Raw genomic sequence first — 16,178 nt, 5'->3', positions numbered from 1 at the left:
TTTTTTTTGTGTGCTCAAATAAGCAGTTATGAGTGAATACATCAGAAATAAATTACTTAAATAGAAATGGTCTATCTTTGCACAGTTTGTTTAGAAGAATAAACTGCATTTGATTTATGAATTGCTTGATTTGAGGCTTCCTCAAAAAAAGTAGGCTCTCTGGTAAAAAATACTGCCTTTTTCTTATTGGTTAGGTAAGTCCCCTTGTTACAGGGGGCAAAGATATTCCTACAGGAAATGCAAATGATAGAACAGTACTTAGTTTTAGTTGTTCTTTTATTCAATTGTAATACACAGTAAAAACTATTACTTTTCTGTGTAGCAGATAACTTGATGGTTTTGTGTGTTAATTATGTGTCATTTAAGTTTTTGTCTAAATTTTACTGCGGTGTTTCCAATCCCTTTATGTTGGGGAGAAGATTTTGCCCCTCTTAAATGTTACCTGCCTGTGTGTCTGTATATACCTGTATACAAACACACACATGCAAGTATCTCTATTTAGCTTTCATAAATGTGTAAATCATTGGTGCTTTTACTAGTCTTGTAAAACAACCTGTTTCCCAATTTAGAAACACATTAAAAATAACTATTAATAGTAATTTGTGCTTAAAGTGGTGAGAGGTTGTGTTGCTTGTTTGACAACATTGTGCTGTCAGATAAGAGCAGCTGGAGTTGTATTGTCTTTAGGAAAATCTTCTACAGCAACATATTCCCACTGAAACATTTTCTGGGATTATTTTTGGAAGTTCCAAGCTTGTATTAGTATTTAAAGGGAACATCCTCTTCCAAGAAGTTCTAATATATAACTTTTCCAGGGGCTATGAGCTATCTCAGTTTTCTATTAAATATTTTCTTCACTTAATTTCTTTCCTTTGAAGTTCTTCTGTATTACTGAATAAGGTGTTTTGTCACCAGCATCAAGTTCACTTCTCTATTGATTAGTCACTGGATCTCCTCCGCATGCCTTGAAGGTGTTCTCTGATTTTTATGTAATATATCTCTGAGCTTCTTCATCTCCTCTGAGCTCTGGGACTACCTGCTGTTAACTTACACTATGAACAAGTTTTTCCTTCCTGTTGTTAGCTAGTAAGGATAGTAATGGGTTCTTAGGCTGAAATGTTGTGATCATGTTGTGCAGCTGTTACAGCAGCTGAGGGCTGTGAGGTGCTCTGCTATCAAACGGCTTGTAAAACTACGAAATTGGGTAGATACTGGCTTCACAGCCTCCAAAATTTGCTCTCAAACCATTTCAACATGTGCAACATAGCAAGTTAATGTTCTAGAAAGCGAATGTCAGGTTCATCAATGAGGCATTTAGTTTAGTACACTAAAAACTTCCTTAAGCTGGGAGCATGATTGTGTTTTTGGACATCTTGATGCATAATACCTCAGATTTGTAATTGAATCAGTGTTTTTGTCCAAGAGCTTCTGTGGTTTATATAGTTAAGTGTTAAGGAAGGGAGAAGTTTATCTTCCTCGTAGTGTGTTTGGCAGCCCAGGATCATCATTATCCTTTGGGTGATTAAAAAACCCATCCCTTTGCCAGTGCTCTAAAATATATAGCAACTTTTTACAAGTTGTCAATTCCAATGTGCCTACAGTTAATTTCAAAATGTTATTGCAAAGAATTTGGTATTTTTGCCATTGATTGCACTGATGTGACTAATAAATATTGCTGACTACTTGAAACTGCTTTTGCTTTTGTGCTGTGCATATCAACTCCTTTTCAGAGTTACAGATGCCTCTTGAGGTTTTTTTCCAGGCTCTGGTCACTTTTCTGGCGTGTGAGTTTGTCAGTAGTTGCTGACTTCCTTCCATTCCTTAGCTCGGTAGAGATTACCTAAAGGCGGGTCTGTGTTTTTACCTTACTGACACTTTTGTACATCTTGAGGAGATGGAATTGGGTCAAGGTGTTTCAGTTTCTCTTGGTGAGTTTGTTTTACTTGGTGAAGTACTGATCTGGGTATTTAGGCTTTAAAAGCAACATGCTTTATTCACCATGGAGTGAAAGCCTAACTTTAAATCTCCATACTCATTTCAGTATTTCTGCACTCAAATTCTGCTCTTGGCTAGCTATATAAATCCATCTTGATTAGAAGAGAGATGTAAGCGAAGAGCTTAGTTTTCACTTACCAAGTCCCCAGTAGGTCTACCATCCCCATGGTAGGATCATAAAGATTCCAGTGGTCAAATAAGTTTCTAATGTGTTTTCCATGAAGAAAATGAGAGACTGCCCTCTATCAGAGGATTTATTTTGGCAAAAATGGAACTTCTTTTCAGTCTGCTAAGGATATTTTAGAATAGAAGACTCCAGCTCTTGCGGCTACACAGGCATGATGGTAAAAAATAAGGGGATTTGGGAGTTTTTTTGTCTCCCTTCCCCTTGATTCCTATTTCAGCTAGCAGATGTGATTCTAGAGGCAGAGGAGGTTTTAACTACAATGTAGTAACTTTTCGTTCAGTCACTGTCTGGTGTTCATAACAAACTATGTATGAGAGCTGCTTATCTTTTTGGTTTGCTGTTTTCTTCCCCAGGGTCCAGGTTAGGGACATTTTAGGAGTGGGCAGGGCAGAAGCAGACGAATGGTGTTCAAGAAGTGTTTTATTCTGTTTCTTCCATCAACCTCATCTCCTGTCTCCATCTCTCTCCTGCACACAAGTTAAACATGGAGAACTAAAATGCTTTTCTACCACTGATCTACATTTCTTCCTGCCTTGGATGTGGGATGTGCTGGTTTTATCACATCTTCCCTCAGACAGATGGTGAGAGGAGGTGTGGAAAAGTGAGCTGAGGCTGGGGTTTGTACCATGTGATGTTTACTATAGCCACTTTAATATAGGTTAGCTGATACATGGCAAGACTGTAATTGCTGGGGTTAGGGAAAGCAGGGGTTTGGAGCATTTATCTACTTCCTTATTAGCTTGTGTCCTATTTAAAGTGCAGTGCTGTTCAAGGATTGGGTTAGATCAGGTACTGTGGTTATGAAAAGTCTGGTTTATGCTTGTAAATGTGTTTTACCATTTTGCTACTTCTCTGAATGCTGATGTGCTGCTGTAGCCATGAGTTTTTACCTAAATCAAAGTAAGAAAATAGGTCTGGAAAGGACTCAAATCTCCATCCTTGTGTCCTGAGCTTGGGAGCCTTCAGGCTGCAGCCTGACAGACCTGATACCTTTTCTTTTTGGTAATATCTTACAGGTGTGTTTTTCTCATAGAAATGAAGTGGTGTTCTACCAGAGATTCTCCATCTCTTGTGCTGTCTCTTAAATTAGTGTATCTTCAATTTTGAGGTAGAATTTCAGTCTTCAGTATCACTATTGTTTGCATGAAAAAGTATTTCTTTATTTGATCTGTACCTTGGGGACTTAAGTTAAAACATTCTGTACACAGAAAGTCTTAGCTCATGTCTTAAGTGTTCTCATGGGAGCACTTGGAGGTATTGCTGTGTGTTTGGCTGTGAGTGTGCAGGCAGATTGACTCATTGATTAAATCCACCTTCTTGTGTGTGCAGGCACACAAATAAGCACACTGTGTGTGTATTCCATGAACTCCTTTCAAGGAGAATTTTATTTCATCTCCTTTGAGACAAATCTATCACCCTGGGAACACAATACCAGAGATTTTTTGTGCATGTAGTTTTATCTGTTCAAACCTTCCTATTCGTGAAATTGCTTGTGATGGACTTTGTTACAATAGCCAGAAGGATGGACTTTGTCTTTTAGCATCCTGTACTGAACAGTGCTTTAACAGGAAAGAAAATAGCTTTTGCTTCTCTTGGTGTAACGTGGTTATCAAAAAGGAGTGTTTTAGAAATACAGTGTACAAGGCAGCAGAAGAGGCTGTATGTGTGGTGTATAATATGTTGCAGAAATGATAGATTAAATGCATTACCTCTGTCTAGAATCAAAATGCAAGTGTAGAAAACTTAAAATACGTTTTCAATCTAGCATGGTGCCTAAACCATAAAGGAGGACCTTAATGCAGGCTTGATACTTTTAGTCACCCTCTTCCTTTTCCAACAGTCAGTGCAATGAAATAAGCATATGTCTTCTGACCTTTTGTCTCTGTTACTGAGCTTGTACTACAGACTTTTGCATTGGTGTGTTTGGTTTGTTTCTTTTGTTTAATGTTATCAAAATGCTGCATTTTCTCATACAAGCAGTAAATTTTTGAGGGCATCAATTTCTTTTGTTGAACTGTAGCTGCTCCGGGTTTATCCACAGAACAGGAATGTGTCCCAGTGAAGTTCTTTTAACTGGAAGCATGTGTTCAGTGTCTGGATATTCACAGAGGCTATATGATCTGGATATTAGTTTTGCTTGATAAATTAAGGCAAAGATTGCAGACTGAGGCTACAGTATTTAGTCTCCCATTTTCTGTCCAGGAGTTTCTCCCTTGCCATCTGAGTGAACTGGAAGTAGTTTGTGTAACTGCTGTGAGGGGCTAAGAAATATCCAGACTTCTCTTGGTCTTGTTTAGGAGGACAGGTTTTCCAGATTGATTGCTTATAAAATGAGATTTCTAACAGCTGTATAGATTGCTGACATTTAGAAAGCATTAGGTGGTGGAAATGTGCTGCACTGTATTTAGTTGGGTGGACTCGAGTATCATCTTTCCTATTTTCAGCTTCTAGGAAAACTCTCCCAACCAGATTTGGAAGTGTTTGCTGATAAGGGCAGATACACTGTCTTGAAAAGAAACTTCCTTAAATTTGCAAATAGTCTCCTGTTTTGTGGATGACTGGCTTATTTGAGCTCCTTCCAACTAGAAATGCTTATAGGAAGTGTAACCTTTGGCTGACAAGACATTCTGCTGAAGTTCACCTACAAGCACATTTTGGCTCAAGAGACAATGTGTCTAGCCAACAGGAATAATCTCAGCTGTGCTGGACCAGCATGTCAGCTTCCTATCCACAGAACTTGGAATCTCATCTGGGACAATCTCAGAAATTGAAACCATGCTAAATCTTGCTTGGTAATTGTATTTCCCGGTAGCAGCTGGGTGTATTATCTTTTAGTGAAAATCCTTTCTGACAATGTTTTGTAGCAGTTCTTGGCTTAACCAAGTGGCTTATTATTGCTTGATAAAACAGCTAAGCAGAAGTTTTCCAGGAATTTGGATCACTACAGGTCTGTTCTATCAATCTATTTTCCAGAGCCTGAAAACTGAGATTCATTCACACAAAGTTTAAATGGCTTCAGTATGTTGCTTGTAAACTCAGTAATTCTGTCTTTATCAGTGTATCTGGTTTCTCTTTTTCTGGGTAATAGTTTCTAAATATGTGGGGTTTATAAATGTGTCTTTATGTCCAGCTTTTTTTCCATGAGATCATGATATGGAGCTTTGTTTTTGATTTAAAGTTAGAAATGTATGTCTATTTCTTAGTAGAAATCCTAAGCATTTAAGAATTTTTAAACTCTTGGTAACTTGATTCAATATGTCTTGGCTGCCTTAAGCGTAGGTTCACAAAGGTAATGAATATGTTTCCATTGAGACTTCGCTTGACCGAAACAGGTTGGCAGAAAACGTTAAATTCTACCAGTCTTTAAGTGACAGTGATGTTTTTCCTGTTTGGTAAAGACAAGACAAGAAATTAAGTTTTTCCAAAATTTTGATAAATTCTTGAGTGTATTTTGGAATTAAGTGAAATACAATGAATTCTTAATTTGTAAGTAGTGTGAAACACTGTTACAAAGGAAGAATTGCTCTATAGATGAAAACATTATTCTTTTAAATTACTTAATCTCAGCTTTTGTTGAATGAAAATATTGCCATAGAAGGTTAACTTTGTGTAATTGATAGAGAAAATAATACAGAAAATAATACTTTAAAAAGTTGTCTTCTATAAGAATTAAATATTGGATTGGTGTGCTTCCCACTTTTGCTTGTGAATAAAGCCATTAACGCCATGCCTGATAGCTCTGGAGACTTTCAGAATGCACTAAGAAATAGATGTCTGCTCTGTAAAAGTCTGGGTTTCATCATCTCAGGAAGCTTAATTTGTCAACTTCTTTACAAAATTGTTCATTGCTGTATGAAGTGAAACTCAGGAACAGCAATGTTTTGCGTAGATGGTGTATCCAAAAGAAGCTTCTTCTCTTTCCTCTGAGTACCTGATCATGCCTTATGATTCTACATTAAACAAGAGGAATTGGATTTTCAGTGTCTCTAATTAAAATTCCTATATTCAGGGAATATTGTTTGAGGTGAGAGCAGGCAGTAGATGTTCTAACACAAGTCTTGCTGCTTCTCTGGTTATAAAAACAGATTTCCACAGCTCAGCTTATGCAAAGGACCTTACTTATATTATTTTTCTTTGGCTGCTTGTAGTTTACCAGTCAGCTGTTAGACAAGAGAACAGTGAGGATCATTCATTTCTTCAAAAGCAGCTTAGCTGAACTAGCACTACGTGTCTTTCATCATTTTGTTTTTAAATTCGGAAGTGTTTCAGGATATAAAAGGTCCTTTTCCTTTGAGTTGTTGTCCACGAGATTCCTGTCACATTTAATGAGCTCCTACATGTCTACCTCTTACTTGCAAAATGGAAATTTCTGAACATTATGGAAATGACAGACAATTTGTTTTTGCTTGCCAAGACCAAAATCTAAATGCCGAAACTGAGAATTAGATAATCTATAAAGAATAGACACTTGTACTCTGCAGGGAAGGCTCTAAAATGTTTAAAATTTCAGCTTTACTGAACTTTCTCATGGGAGATGTTTACTAGTAGTATTATTTTGCATTTTGTCACTTTTAAGTTCAGCTTGTATGGTGGTAAAAATGAGCTTTCAGTTGTTTATGGCACATTCTGTTGCTTTCCAGACAAACCCAAGGGTGGCAATCATTACTGTTCACAGCGGGAGTCTGAAAATTGTGCAGTGTAGGTAACATTTGTGGAATGCTGGATGCCATTGAAACTTGCTTCAATCCAAGTGTTGGAAAGAGGAGTTTGGGAACGGGAAGTATACATTGCATATGTGCCCTCATATTCCTGAGTGGTTAAGAATAGGATAGGAAGAAACATCTTTATGCTTGAACAGCAAAATGCAAAGGGAAGTAATTTTCTGTTTATGCAGACCAACAGTGGTTTACTTGGCTTAAACTTCCTTAAAACAGAATTCGGAGACTGCTCCTTTCTGCATAAATCATTATATGCTGGCCTTTGCTTATAGTCAAACTAGTAACTTTCCATTTTGAGGTTGAGCTGTCTCCTGTGCTCTCTTGGAACTGCTAATTCAAATTATATTGTAGTGTAGATACATGGTTTTGTTTTGTGCTGAGATGTTTAAATAATCAATGGTGAGGTATGCAGTGTCTGTGAGGCTGAATTTTTTCTCTTTTCTACTTTTCTGGTGTATCTTATATTAGTTTCTTTAAAGAACAAAAAAGAGGGGGGGAAAAAAAGCCCAAACCACTTTTCTTTTCTTGTTTCTTGTAGGTTTATGGGTGTCTGTGTGCATAAAGGACAGCTGCACGCTCTTACTGAGGTAAGGCTATTTCAAAATATACATACTGAATATGAAATACTCAGTTCTCGGGAGAGATTCTGCAATTGCCATTCACCTTGAGTGAAGTTTCTTTTATGGTGACTGGTGAGTTAATCACTCACTATTTTCTATGCTAAGGGAAGACTGCAGAATCAGTCCTCAGAACTCCACTCACAGCCCTTGTATGTCTCTTTTCCTCATAAGCACTTATTGAGGTGGAAGAAAAATCACAGTAAGAACATAAAACTTCACTGATAATGTTCTAAATGAGAGATGTGCACTACCACTGAGCTGCCCCATAATATTGTTTCAGTGGCATTGCATTGTATTTAAGTCTTATTTATACTGCAGTTGTACCTTTCGCAAGTGAATCTATAACATTTCAGCTGGGTCATATTGTATTCAGCCCCTACCATTTTCATATTACAGGTTAATCTGGGTACCATAAAAAGGAATTATTCCATTGCCCAGGCACCCTGGCGAAGATCTAGGTATCAAATGGGAAGCTCAAGTTTCCATTCATATGAATTCCCACCCAGCTTTATTGAGTTGTGTGTTTAATCCCCCTGTAAACTGCTCAGGAAAAACAAGAAGAGAGTATTCTCTTGTTAGGAATAGTGTTGCCTGTTCTGAGTCAAAATCAATAGAATGCTTTGCCCATTGTATTGGTTTGAGTACAGACTGAAAGAAAACTCATGGTTTGTAACGTTAATGTTTCTTATTTTCTTCTGTGTTGTAAGAACTGCTCAATTAAAAGATTACCCTTTCCTACCCTGCCAAAGACAAGTCTGTTATTAATTAGCAATTTAAGCAGGTTCCTGGTATGGTGTGCTTGCCAAGAACTACTGTAAAATGAGGAGACCGGGGAGCTGTATGCCAATTAGCAGGATATGTGTCACCATCACTTTCTGTAACTTACGTATGCAACTCTGAGGCAGAGAGGCACATATGTGGGCAGTGAATTTCTTCACCTTCTGGGGTGACAATTTTGCAGTTCTCATTCTAGCTGCTGTTGGAGTGATGCACTCTGGTTCAGTGTCTGTATTTCTAGTGGAGCAAAGGTAAAGACACTTCCAGAAATGTCGACATACAGCATGCTTGAGCACTTTGCTAAGACAGGGACAGTTTATTTGATTTTTTTTTTCTTGACTCTTTTTTTCCCCCCTCTCCCTGTGCTCAGTAGAGGAAATACTTCTAAGATGGCTGATCAAGTTCTTCAGGCAGGCTTTGCTAACATTATTGCTAATTTCTTTCGAATATCCGATCAATTAAAACAGGGAGGTTTTGGGCCATTCCACTCACTAAACATTATCATAGAAGAGGTGGAGCTTCATAATGCTTTGTCGTACCAAAAATTGGAAGATTTTGCTCAATGTGGGTTTTTTTTGTTTGGTTGTTTTTTTCCCTTCCTTCACAGCAGTTACTTACCATTTAAATAACCCTCCCCACCCAAAAAGCCAAGAAAATGAAAACAGCACTGATGCTTCCTCATAGTGAGCTAACTTTGTAGCTGCTGCTTTGTGCAGCTATTTTTGAGTTCTTGGCAAGCAAATAAATCTAAGAAAGACTTCAAAGAATAACTTTTTATAGTTATAATTCAGAATAACAGAAGAGATTCTTGAACCATCTTGAGACCAAAAAGGAAAAGTTTTACACTGAAGAAGTTTGCTGCAACATTTTGAAAAACAGAATAGCTTTAGTGACATATTATAAAAGTGTAATTAGTGATTACTGCTTTTCTTCTGTGGACAGAGGTAGGCATTTAATGCCTTCAACAGGAAAATCTATGACAGAAATTGATGTAGGGAATCCACACACAATTTTGCCCAGTGCCATAACTATTTTTTGATTTTAGAGAGCTTTTAGAAGTTAAAAACTGTTTATGTTCCAAGTGTCAGAATTAATTGTCTTTTCTAGCAACAGTAGTGACATTTTTCATCTTCAAGTGTGTGTAGAGTAATAGTTGAATTCTGAAGACTTCTGGAGGTTGGAGAAGGGGGCTGAAATTATGAGCTGAAGGAGTTATTAGTAAGACAGGCAGGGTGAATCACCAGTTCAAATATAGCCCAGGAGGATAAACAAATCAGCCACTGTCGTGTGGCTTTTTTCAGCTTGTGGTCGAGAAAGGTGGCCTCCTTGCTTCCAGTGCTCAGCATAATTGACACCAGCCTGGCCCTACAAGTGCTCAGAACTTCTGCCAGGGTTTCAGTTCTTTGGAGATGAAACTGTTGATTCAGAGACCCGTTGGTCAATAGGTGTCTGAGTCACTGCAGGGAGAATCCTCTCACACTTGCCTGTGCTGGACTTGTTCTGTAAGGAGCTTAATTATCCCCTCTTGTGTTTTGAGAGTACAGTTGATGATATGCCCATGTAAAAGGGATGCAGCATCACTTAGAGCTTATGTCTGAGGGCAGCATGATGGGAAATCATGTTTATTTTATATATATATATATGTTTCCATAACAGAAGAAGTTGAAAACGTGTGCCAAATGTTTTGGTGACTAGATTTAGACAACTTGTACTATTAACAGGCAAGGCAACCACAAATGTTGTTAGAGGAGCCTTGAGGATTTTGTAAGCCTGTTAAGGGGCTATATTAGTAATATGCAGCACTTTGTTATTGGAAGGCAGAGTTTGAAGCATTACAGATTTCTTTTCTTGCATGTTTACAGACACAGGAGGCTTAAACACAGGAGTGGATCATGCAGAACAGGTTTTTTGCTTGAGGAAGGTGTTGATCCTATGTATGCCTTGGGATTTTCCCTTTTGGCAGCATTTTGCGTTGTTTTAATTTTCCCCTCTCAAGTGGCTTTTGTTTTTAAAACTCTTGAGCAAGAGGCAGTTTGTTTGTTTTGGTTTGGTTTTTTCAAAATAAGAATGGAATTGTTTAATTATAGACTGCACTAGGACTTTGGCCTTATTCTGAATCCACAGTCTTATCAGTTTTGATAATCCAAGATTGTTTTTGAAGTTCTCAAGCCAGAAGCTATGGCATATGCCTCTTCTGAAGTAATTCAATATCCTTAGATTGACAGAATAGCTTAGACTGTCAAGGACCTCTATCCCTGCAAGCACTAAGTTAAGAAACATTTAAGGAAAGCAAAGTAAAGGCTTTAATAGGTGTATCACCCAGAAGAGCTGGCAGGCGTTAGACTGCCTCACTAATGTTGAGCTCATGAGCACAGATTTGCCATGCTTGTTTTCTCTAAAACCAGAAACTGGGTATTCCTTTCTCAGCATTCAGCTCTAATCCGAAGCTACTGGTTTGTTTCTTTAGCTACAGGAATCTGCAGTGCTTCCTGCTGTACTCACATGCCTTTCCAAACTAATTTCAGCCTTTCCCTCAAGCCTCTCTGTGTTTTCCAGCCACTTTCCTAATCTGACAACTCTCTTCGCTTCCATTTCCTGGCACACAGCAGCATCCTAAGTCTTGGAGAAACTTGCACAGTAGTAGAGTGTCTGGTATCAGCATGAGATGCTGCTGAGCATTGAGAGGCCGGATTGGAGCTGCTGCCAGGCGAGCAGCCAGACAGGGTGTGCTCAGGGGACATGGAGCCTGAGCCAGTGGGGAACAGCCAATAGCAGTTGTGTATTGTACCATGGAATGGCTGCTTGAGCAAACATCCATTTTAGATGGGAAGCAAACAAATTTATTTGTGTGTTGGAGGTTTTATAGGCCTGTGCTATTATACTGAAGTAGATAACACAGCAGCATGAAGTCTAGCATATAAAAACCACTTAATACCTTCTTGCAGATCTTGAATTGTTTGTTGAACTCAGTTAAACAGGTTTATCTGAATTTCTAACAGACAGGTCAGGCTAAAATCTTGTTATAATTAGATGTATATTTATATATGCACAGAATGAGTCATACACCTTGGTAATTCCTTCTTGAAGGAAAGGAAAGCCTTGGCAGTTGTATGTATAGAAGATGAGGAATGGAAAGTTGTTATGTGTTGATTGGGATATCTTGAAATTGCAGTGCTTCAGGGACAATAGTTAATTGTTGACACAGAAGTTTTATGGCTGTTAATTCATACTGGATGATAGTAAAAATGTGTGCAAATGCCCTGCTGCCACCATCTGATTGCTCAGTGTGGGACCTGACATTCATTGTGGCTTTCTCAGGTAGAGAGCAGGGCTGTTGCAGTGTGATAGGAGCCATGTGGTAGGTGATGGAGGGGTAGGACAGTATTATTTCAGCCAGCACCTGGATCTGCTGTCTGCCTGACATGGTCTCCTTAAGTCTTTCAGGTTTGGTCCTTGCTGGTGAATTGCAGTGTCAGACTCGTGGAACATCTAATACCACACCAGACACGTGGGGTGGAATCAGAAGGACTGAGTGTAGTTGGGCAGCCATGGTTTTCAGGTGCTGTATATGTGTCAGTGGGACAAGTGCTGAAGCTCATCTTAATGAAATGCCCATTTGAAGATGGAATGCACTCTCCTTTGAAGAGAGAGGGTTCTTTTCAGTAAGTTCTTCTGTGATAACTGGAAACTTCCCTTCTCTGCTTTCCTTCCCAACAGCAATCGTGTAAGTAAACTGTAAATGCAATTAGTGGAGTTCTGGGTTTTTGGAGACCTTCCTTTTTTAGCATTTTTTCATTTTTGCTTTTGGAGATAACACTGATTAGAAAGAAAAAATATTAAAAGCTTAAAAATCTCAGAATTGTTTCAGTTGTGCTGAGTTGCCCTTTTACAAGGAATAGAAAGTAAGTTCTTAAAGCAAGAACGTTCTTCTGAAATACAGCTTTCACAAGCAGAATATATCATTAAAAGTATTTCATTCTTCTTTCTTTTTTCCTTCCCTCAGTTCTTGGTTATCTTTCTGTGGAGAGCCTTTGACCCTAGAATGGAGAAAACCATACAGATATCACTTAGCTCTCCCCTTCTGAAGCTTTATGCTACAGCTAAAATTGTAGTCGTACATTGCCTTCCACATGGCAATTGCACACTTGTGAGAGTTTTAAAAAGACCTGAAATACCGTTCCTTTCCTGCTCCCTCCTTTCCTCATCTCCTGTAAGACTCCCTAATCTCTGCTTTTGTTCCACCAGTGTGATTCATATTGTTTGAATAACTTTAGTTTTACTCATGTAGCACTGCAAATATTTAACCCGGCTTTGGTGATGGCAGTAGGCCGTCAGTTCTAGAGAACTTGGGGTCTTTGGAACTGTAGTTCCTATTATCAGTCATTCTGCAAATACTTCATGCAGCAAAGGAATTGTTCCTGCCTTAGGTATTACCTGTTTACCAGCTGACATTTAGTTCCTGGGTAAGTTGGCTCTGGTGGTTGTTTCTCCCCAAAAAAAAAAAAAAAAAAAAAAAAAAAGAAAAGAGAATAGCTGTAGTGTGAAGTTGATAAGCCTGAACTGGGAGACAACTGAAGAGACAGTTACAGTTGTGTTTAAGATGGCACTAAGTAGAAAATGACTAGAAATTAAAGGGTTCTTTTTCATCCTGTTAGAAAATATTGCTTATTTGCTGAATACTACTGTCCAATTTCTAGCAAGAAACCCCAACAATTCAGAGAATTGTTAGAGAAGCCCTTGAATTCATGTAAGATGAAAGGTTTAGGTACTACCTAATGTGTTCAGTGAAGCCATACTGAGTAGAGGCTCTGAGATCCGTTTGTATTCCTTAATATCATGTACTTAGCTAATGCTTGTGCATTACCTCCCCATGCTCATTTAAATCTTTCTTAGACACTTTATATAGTCCTTCTGACTGAAGCATTGAAAAAAGAAAACTCAAAAGTAGGAGCAAAAAAGCAGAGGGGTGTGAGAACTCTAAAGGTAATTTTGTCCTTTATCTCCCCTCAGATTTGGGACCTAATTCTGCTCCAATTTGGTCTCATTTGCATACATAAAGCATCTTCCTTGAATGTATTAGAGGTCTTGGGCAGTATGTAAAGTTATTTGGTTTATGGCTTTGTGGCACTGGTCACTGCTTTGACTTTCTGGAGGACCAAAATGAGCAATGGTGCAAGCGTTGTCTTGGATGTTTCTGTTGACAGCTCTGAAGATACAGAATATACTTGTTAATTCTAAATGTCTTTGCTTTGGGGGAATGAGTCTTGGTACAGAATAGTGTAAAAAAAAAAAAGGCATTTACTTTGGAGTAACTTTAAAAAAAAGGTTATCATGAGATGATGACAAAAGATCTTTCGGATGACTTTCAACAACTGACGGCCAGAATTTTTAAATGCCTCCGGCTGTAGGATGCAGCAGAAGGACTGTGGTTTAAACTTTATAAGAACTCTTAAGTATGTGTAAAATTCTGCAGATTAAATTGGTCCTTGTGATCTCTCAGCCAATGAATAACATGACCTGTGGATTAATACTGTAATAAACCTCTACTTGCAGGCTCTATCTTTTTTGTCCATAGTTCAGATACTTTTTGTAGCATTGATTGGAACTACAGCTGCTCTTTAGGAAAGAAGAGTTCTTTCAGTGGTGCTGTACTAGTGGTGGAAAGTAACACGCAGAGGCAATCTGGGCTTTCACAGGTATAAAACCCAAGCTGCAGAAGAGTAAGTTTAGCCCTATTGAAAGTATGTCAGAGGCATTGAGTCCTCTGCTAAACTATGGTTACTTTGTATCTTTTCTGGAATGAACTTGAGTTTTAGACCTGGCTATATTTGGTTCCAGGAATATATGCTCTGATGAGAAGAATGGTTATGTGGTATACAACTAGAAGTATCTATTGCTATTATTTGCTTGCTTTTTTTGCTGCTTCTGTCATAAGACTGGAAGTCCAGCCAGTACATATCCATGTTATTTCCTCTGCTAATTTGGTTGTTTGGGTTGTTTAGCTTTTCCCTTACAGGAGTCATTAAGAGTTAGACCTTGCATATACTTGCCTCAGGGTGAAGAGAGTACCATTGACTCAGAGCCCAGGGATTTAACCTCTAGAGAAGAGTAATGGTAACCTTGTCTGGTGCAGCAGCAGTAGTTACACTCCCCGTTAATGACTGTGTTAGGATTCACTGTAGGACCCGAGAAGAGCAAGGTTATGGCAGCAGAAGTAGAGTTTAGGACAGACTGGGGAAATAGCTCAGGTGTTAATAAGACTAGGCTAGTCTGAAATGTAAAAGGTGAGAAATCATTCCATTTCATTGGCACTGTTTTTTCCAGCGCTGAGTTAGAATGAATGGATCATGAGATCTCTCAGGGCTGTTTGCTCTCTGTATAGTGCTTTTTTCACAGATTGGTTGAGGCTGGAAGGGACCTCTGGAGGTCACCTGGTCCAGCCCCCCTGCTCAAGCAGGGCCACCTGGGGCTGGTTAGGTCTGGTTGCCAAGGTCCTTGTCATAGAATCGCAGAATGTTTTGGGTTGAAAGGCACCTTTAAAGATCATCTGGTTCAAACTCCCCTGCCATGGACACGGACACCTTTGAATAGGCCAGGTTGCTCAAAGCAATTATAAAACTCCTGATTCTTTAAAGTGAAAAGCTTTGGGATGTGCTTCATATTTCTTATATCAAAGTTTAATTTTTAGCTTTTGCTTAAATTATTGTGACAAAAAGAGAGATCTATAAATTTGAATATTAAGTACATGTATTTTTGTATGTATCTGACAAGTTATTTGTTTGGTACTACATGTAGACCTTGGGCTTATTTGTTTCTGTGGGTTGCAGAATGATTTCTATTACATCTTTGATCATTTTGAAATGCAGTTATAATTCTTTTTATAAACTTGGTTCAGTGCAGACACTTCCCTTCATCTCTTGATTGTTCATAATAGAATTTAAAAAATACTTGTCAACACTCGAGCTGTATTTGGTCTTATTTTTGCACTCTTCACAGCATATGGACTGTCAGTTTCAGTTTTGCTGGAACAGTTCTCTTAGGTTCCCAGTTTAATTTATAAAAAGTGGCTGAATGCACTCTCAACAAATGTAGTTTGTGGCTTGACAGCCAGCTCTACTTCATCCTTTCTCTGTGCTATGCAAGGCATCATATTGTTTCATCTTCAAAGCAGTGTCCTTTTTCCTCTGGTTTTATTTATTCAGAGGAGTACAGCATGTCTCTCTTCACCCTGAGAGATCCCCATATGAAAGACGCATACCAGCTTGCGAAACTGAAGAGAGCATTCCTGTCCCCTTGGTCCTGTCAAGAAGCACAGGTACCTCTAGAAGCAGCCATGCCCTGATTAACTGGAGAGTGCTAGACTAAACCAGCTGTACTGGCTTAGTGGGAGGGGTGTCTGCCCTAACTATATTTTTTGAAGGAGTGCAGGAGAAAGCAACAAAAATTAAAATTCTGTTTTCAGTGACAGTTCAGTATAGGTTATCAACTCTGAGAAAGCTGAGTGAGGGTCAGAAGAATGTGAGCACCTTCATCTGTTTTATCAGCTAAAGATGTTTCATTTTTGTTGAAATAATTCTGTAAACACTTGGACTCAGCTTGTTCCAACAGCTGAAGAGTTGCAGACTCCGATGCCCATCTCTACCTGGTTATGAGATCTGAGTCAGGCTGAGTAAAGGTAGGTGTTAACCTGACATTTGTATGCACCAGTGGATGCAAAATCAAATCTAAACATGGTACATGTAGTAAGTAAATTAGGCTGTTCAAAGTAAGTAGAGTTTAAAAAGCTTGTAGAAAAGGGAGTTGGGTTGGTGGTATTTGGAGAATGTCACACCGTTTAAACCTTATGTTATAACTTTAAGGCTTCATGTATTATTTTGTAAC

The 16,178-nt window shown here is 38.6% G+C and overlaps 1 protein-coding gene across 2 annotated transcripts in view; it reads left to right on the top strand.

The window, feature by feature from the left end:
- TESK2 (testis associated actin remodelling kinase 2) overlaps positions 1-16,178 on the top strand; it is an 80,049-nt gene that overhangs the window by 29,110 nt on the left and 34,761 nt on the right. For both annotated transcript variants that reach the window (XM_042030567.1, XM_042030568.1), the window contains one exon: positions 7,439-7,487. In XM_042030567.1, coding sequence (XP_041886501.1) covers positions 7,439-7,487 — 49 coding nt within the window. The remainder of the gene's footprint in view (positions 1-7,438; positions 7,488-16,178) is intronic.

The sequence above is a fragment of the Corvus kubaryi genome, unplaced genomic scaffold (assembly GCF_017639235.1).
Source record: "Corvus kubaryi isolate FWS band 111438036 unplaced genomic scaffold, C.kubaryi_AGA036_p1.0 37334, whole genome shotgun sequence".
Taxonomy (NCBI): Eukaryota; Metazoa; Chordata; class Aves; order Passeriformes; family Corvidae; genus Corvus; species Corvus kubaryi.
Note: the sequence above shows the minus strand (reverse complement) of the source record. Positions and strands in the feature narration are given on the sequence as shown.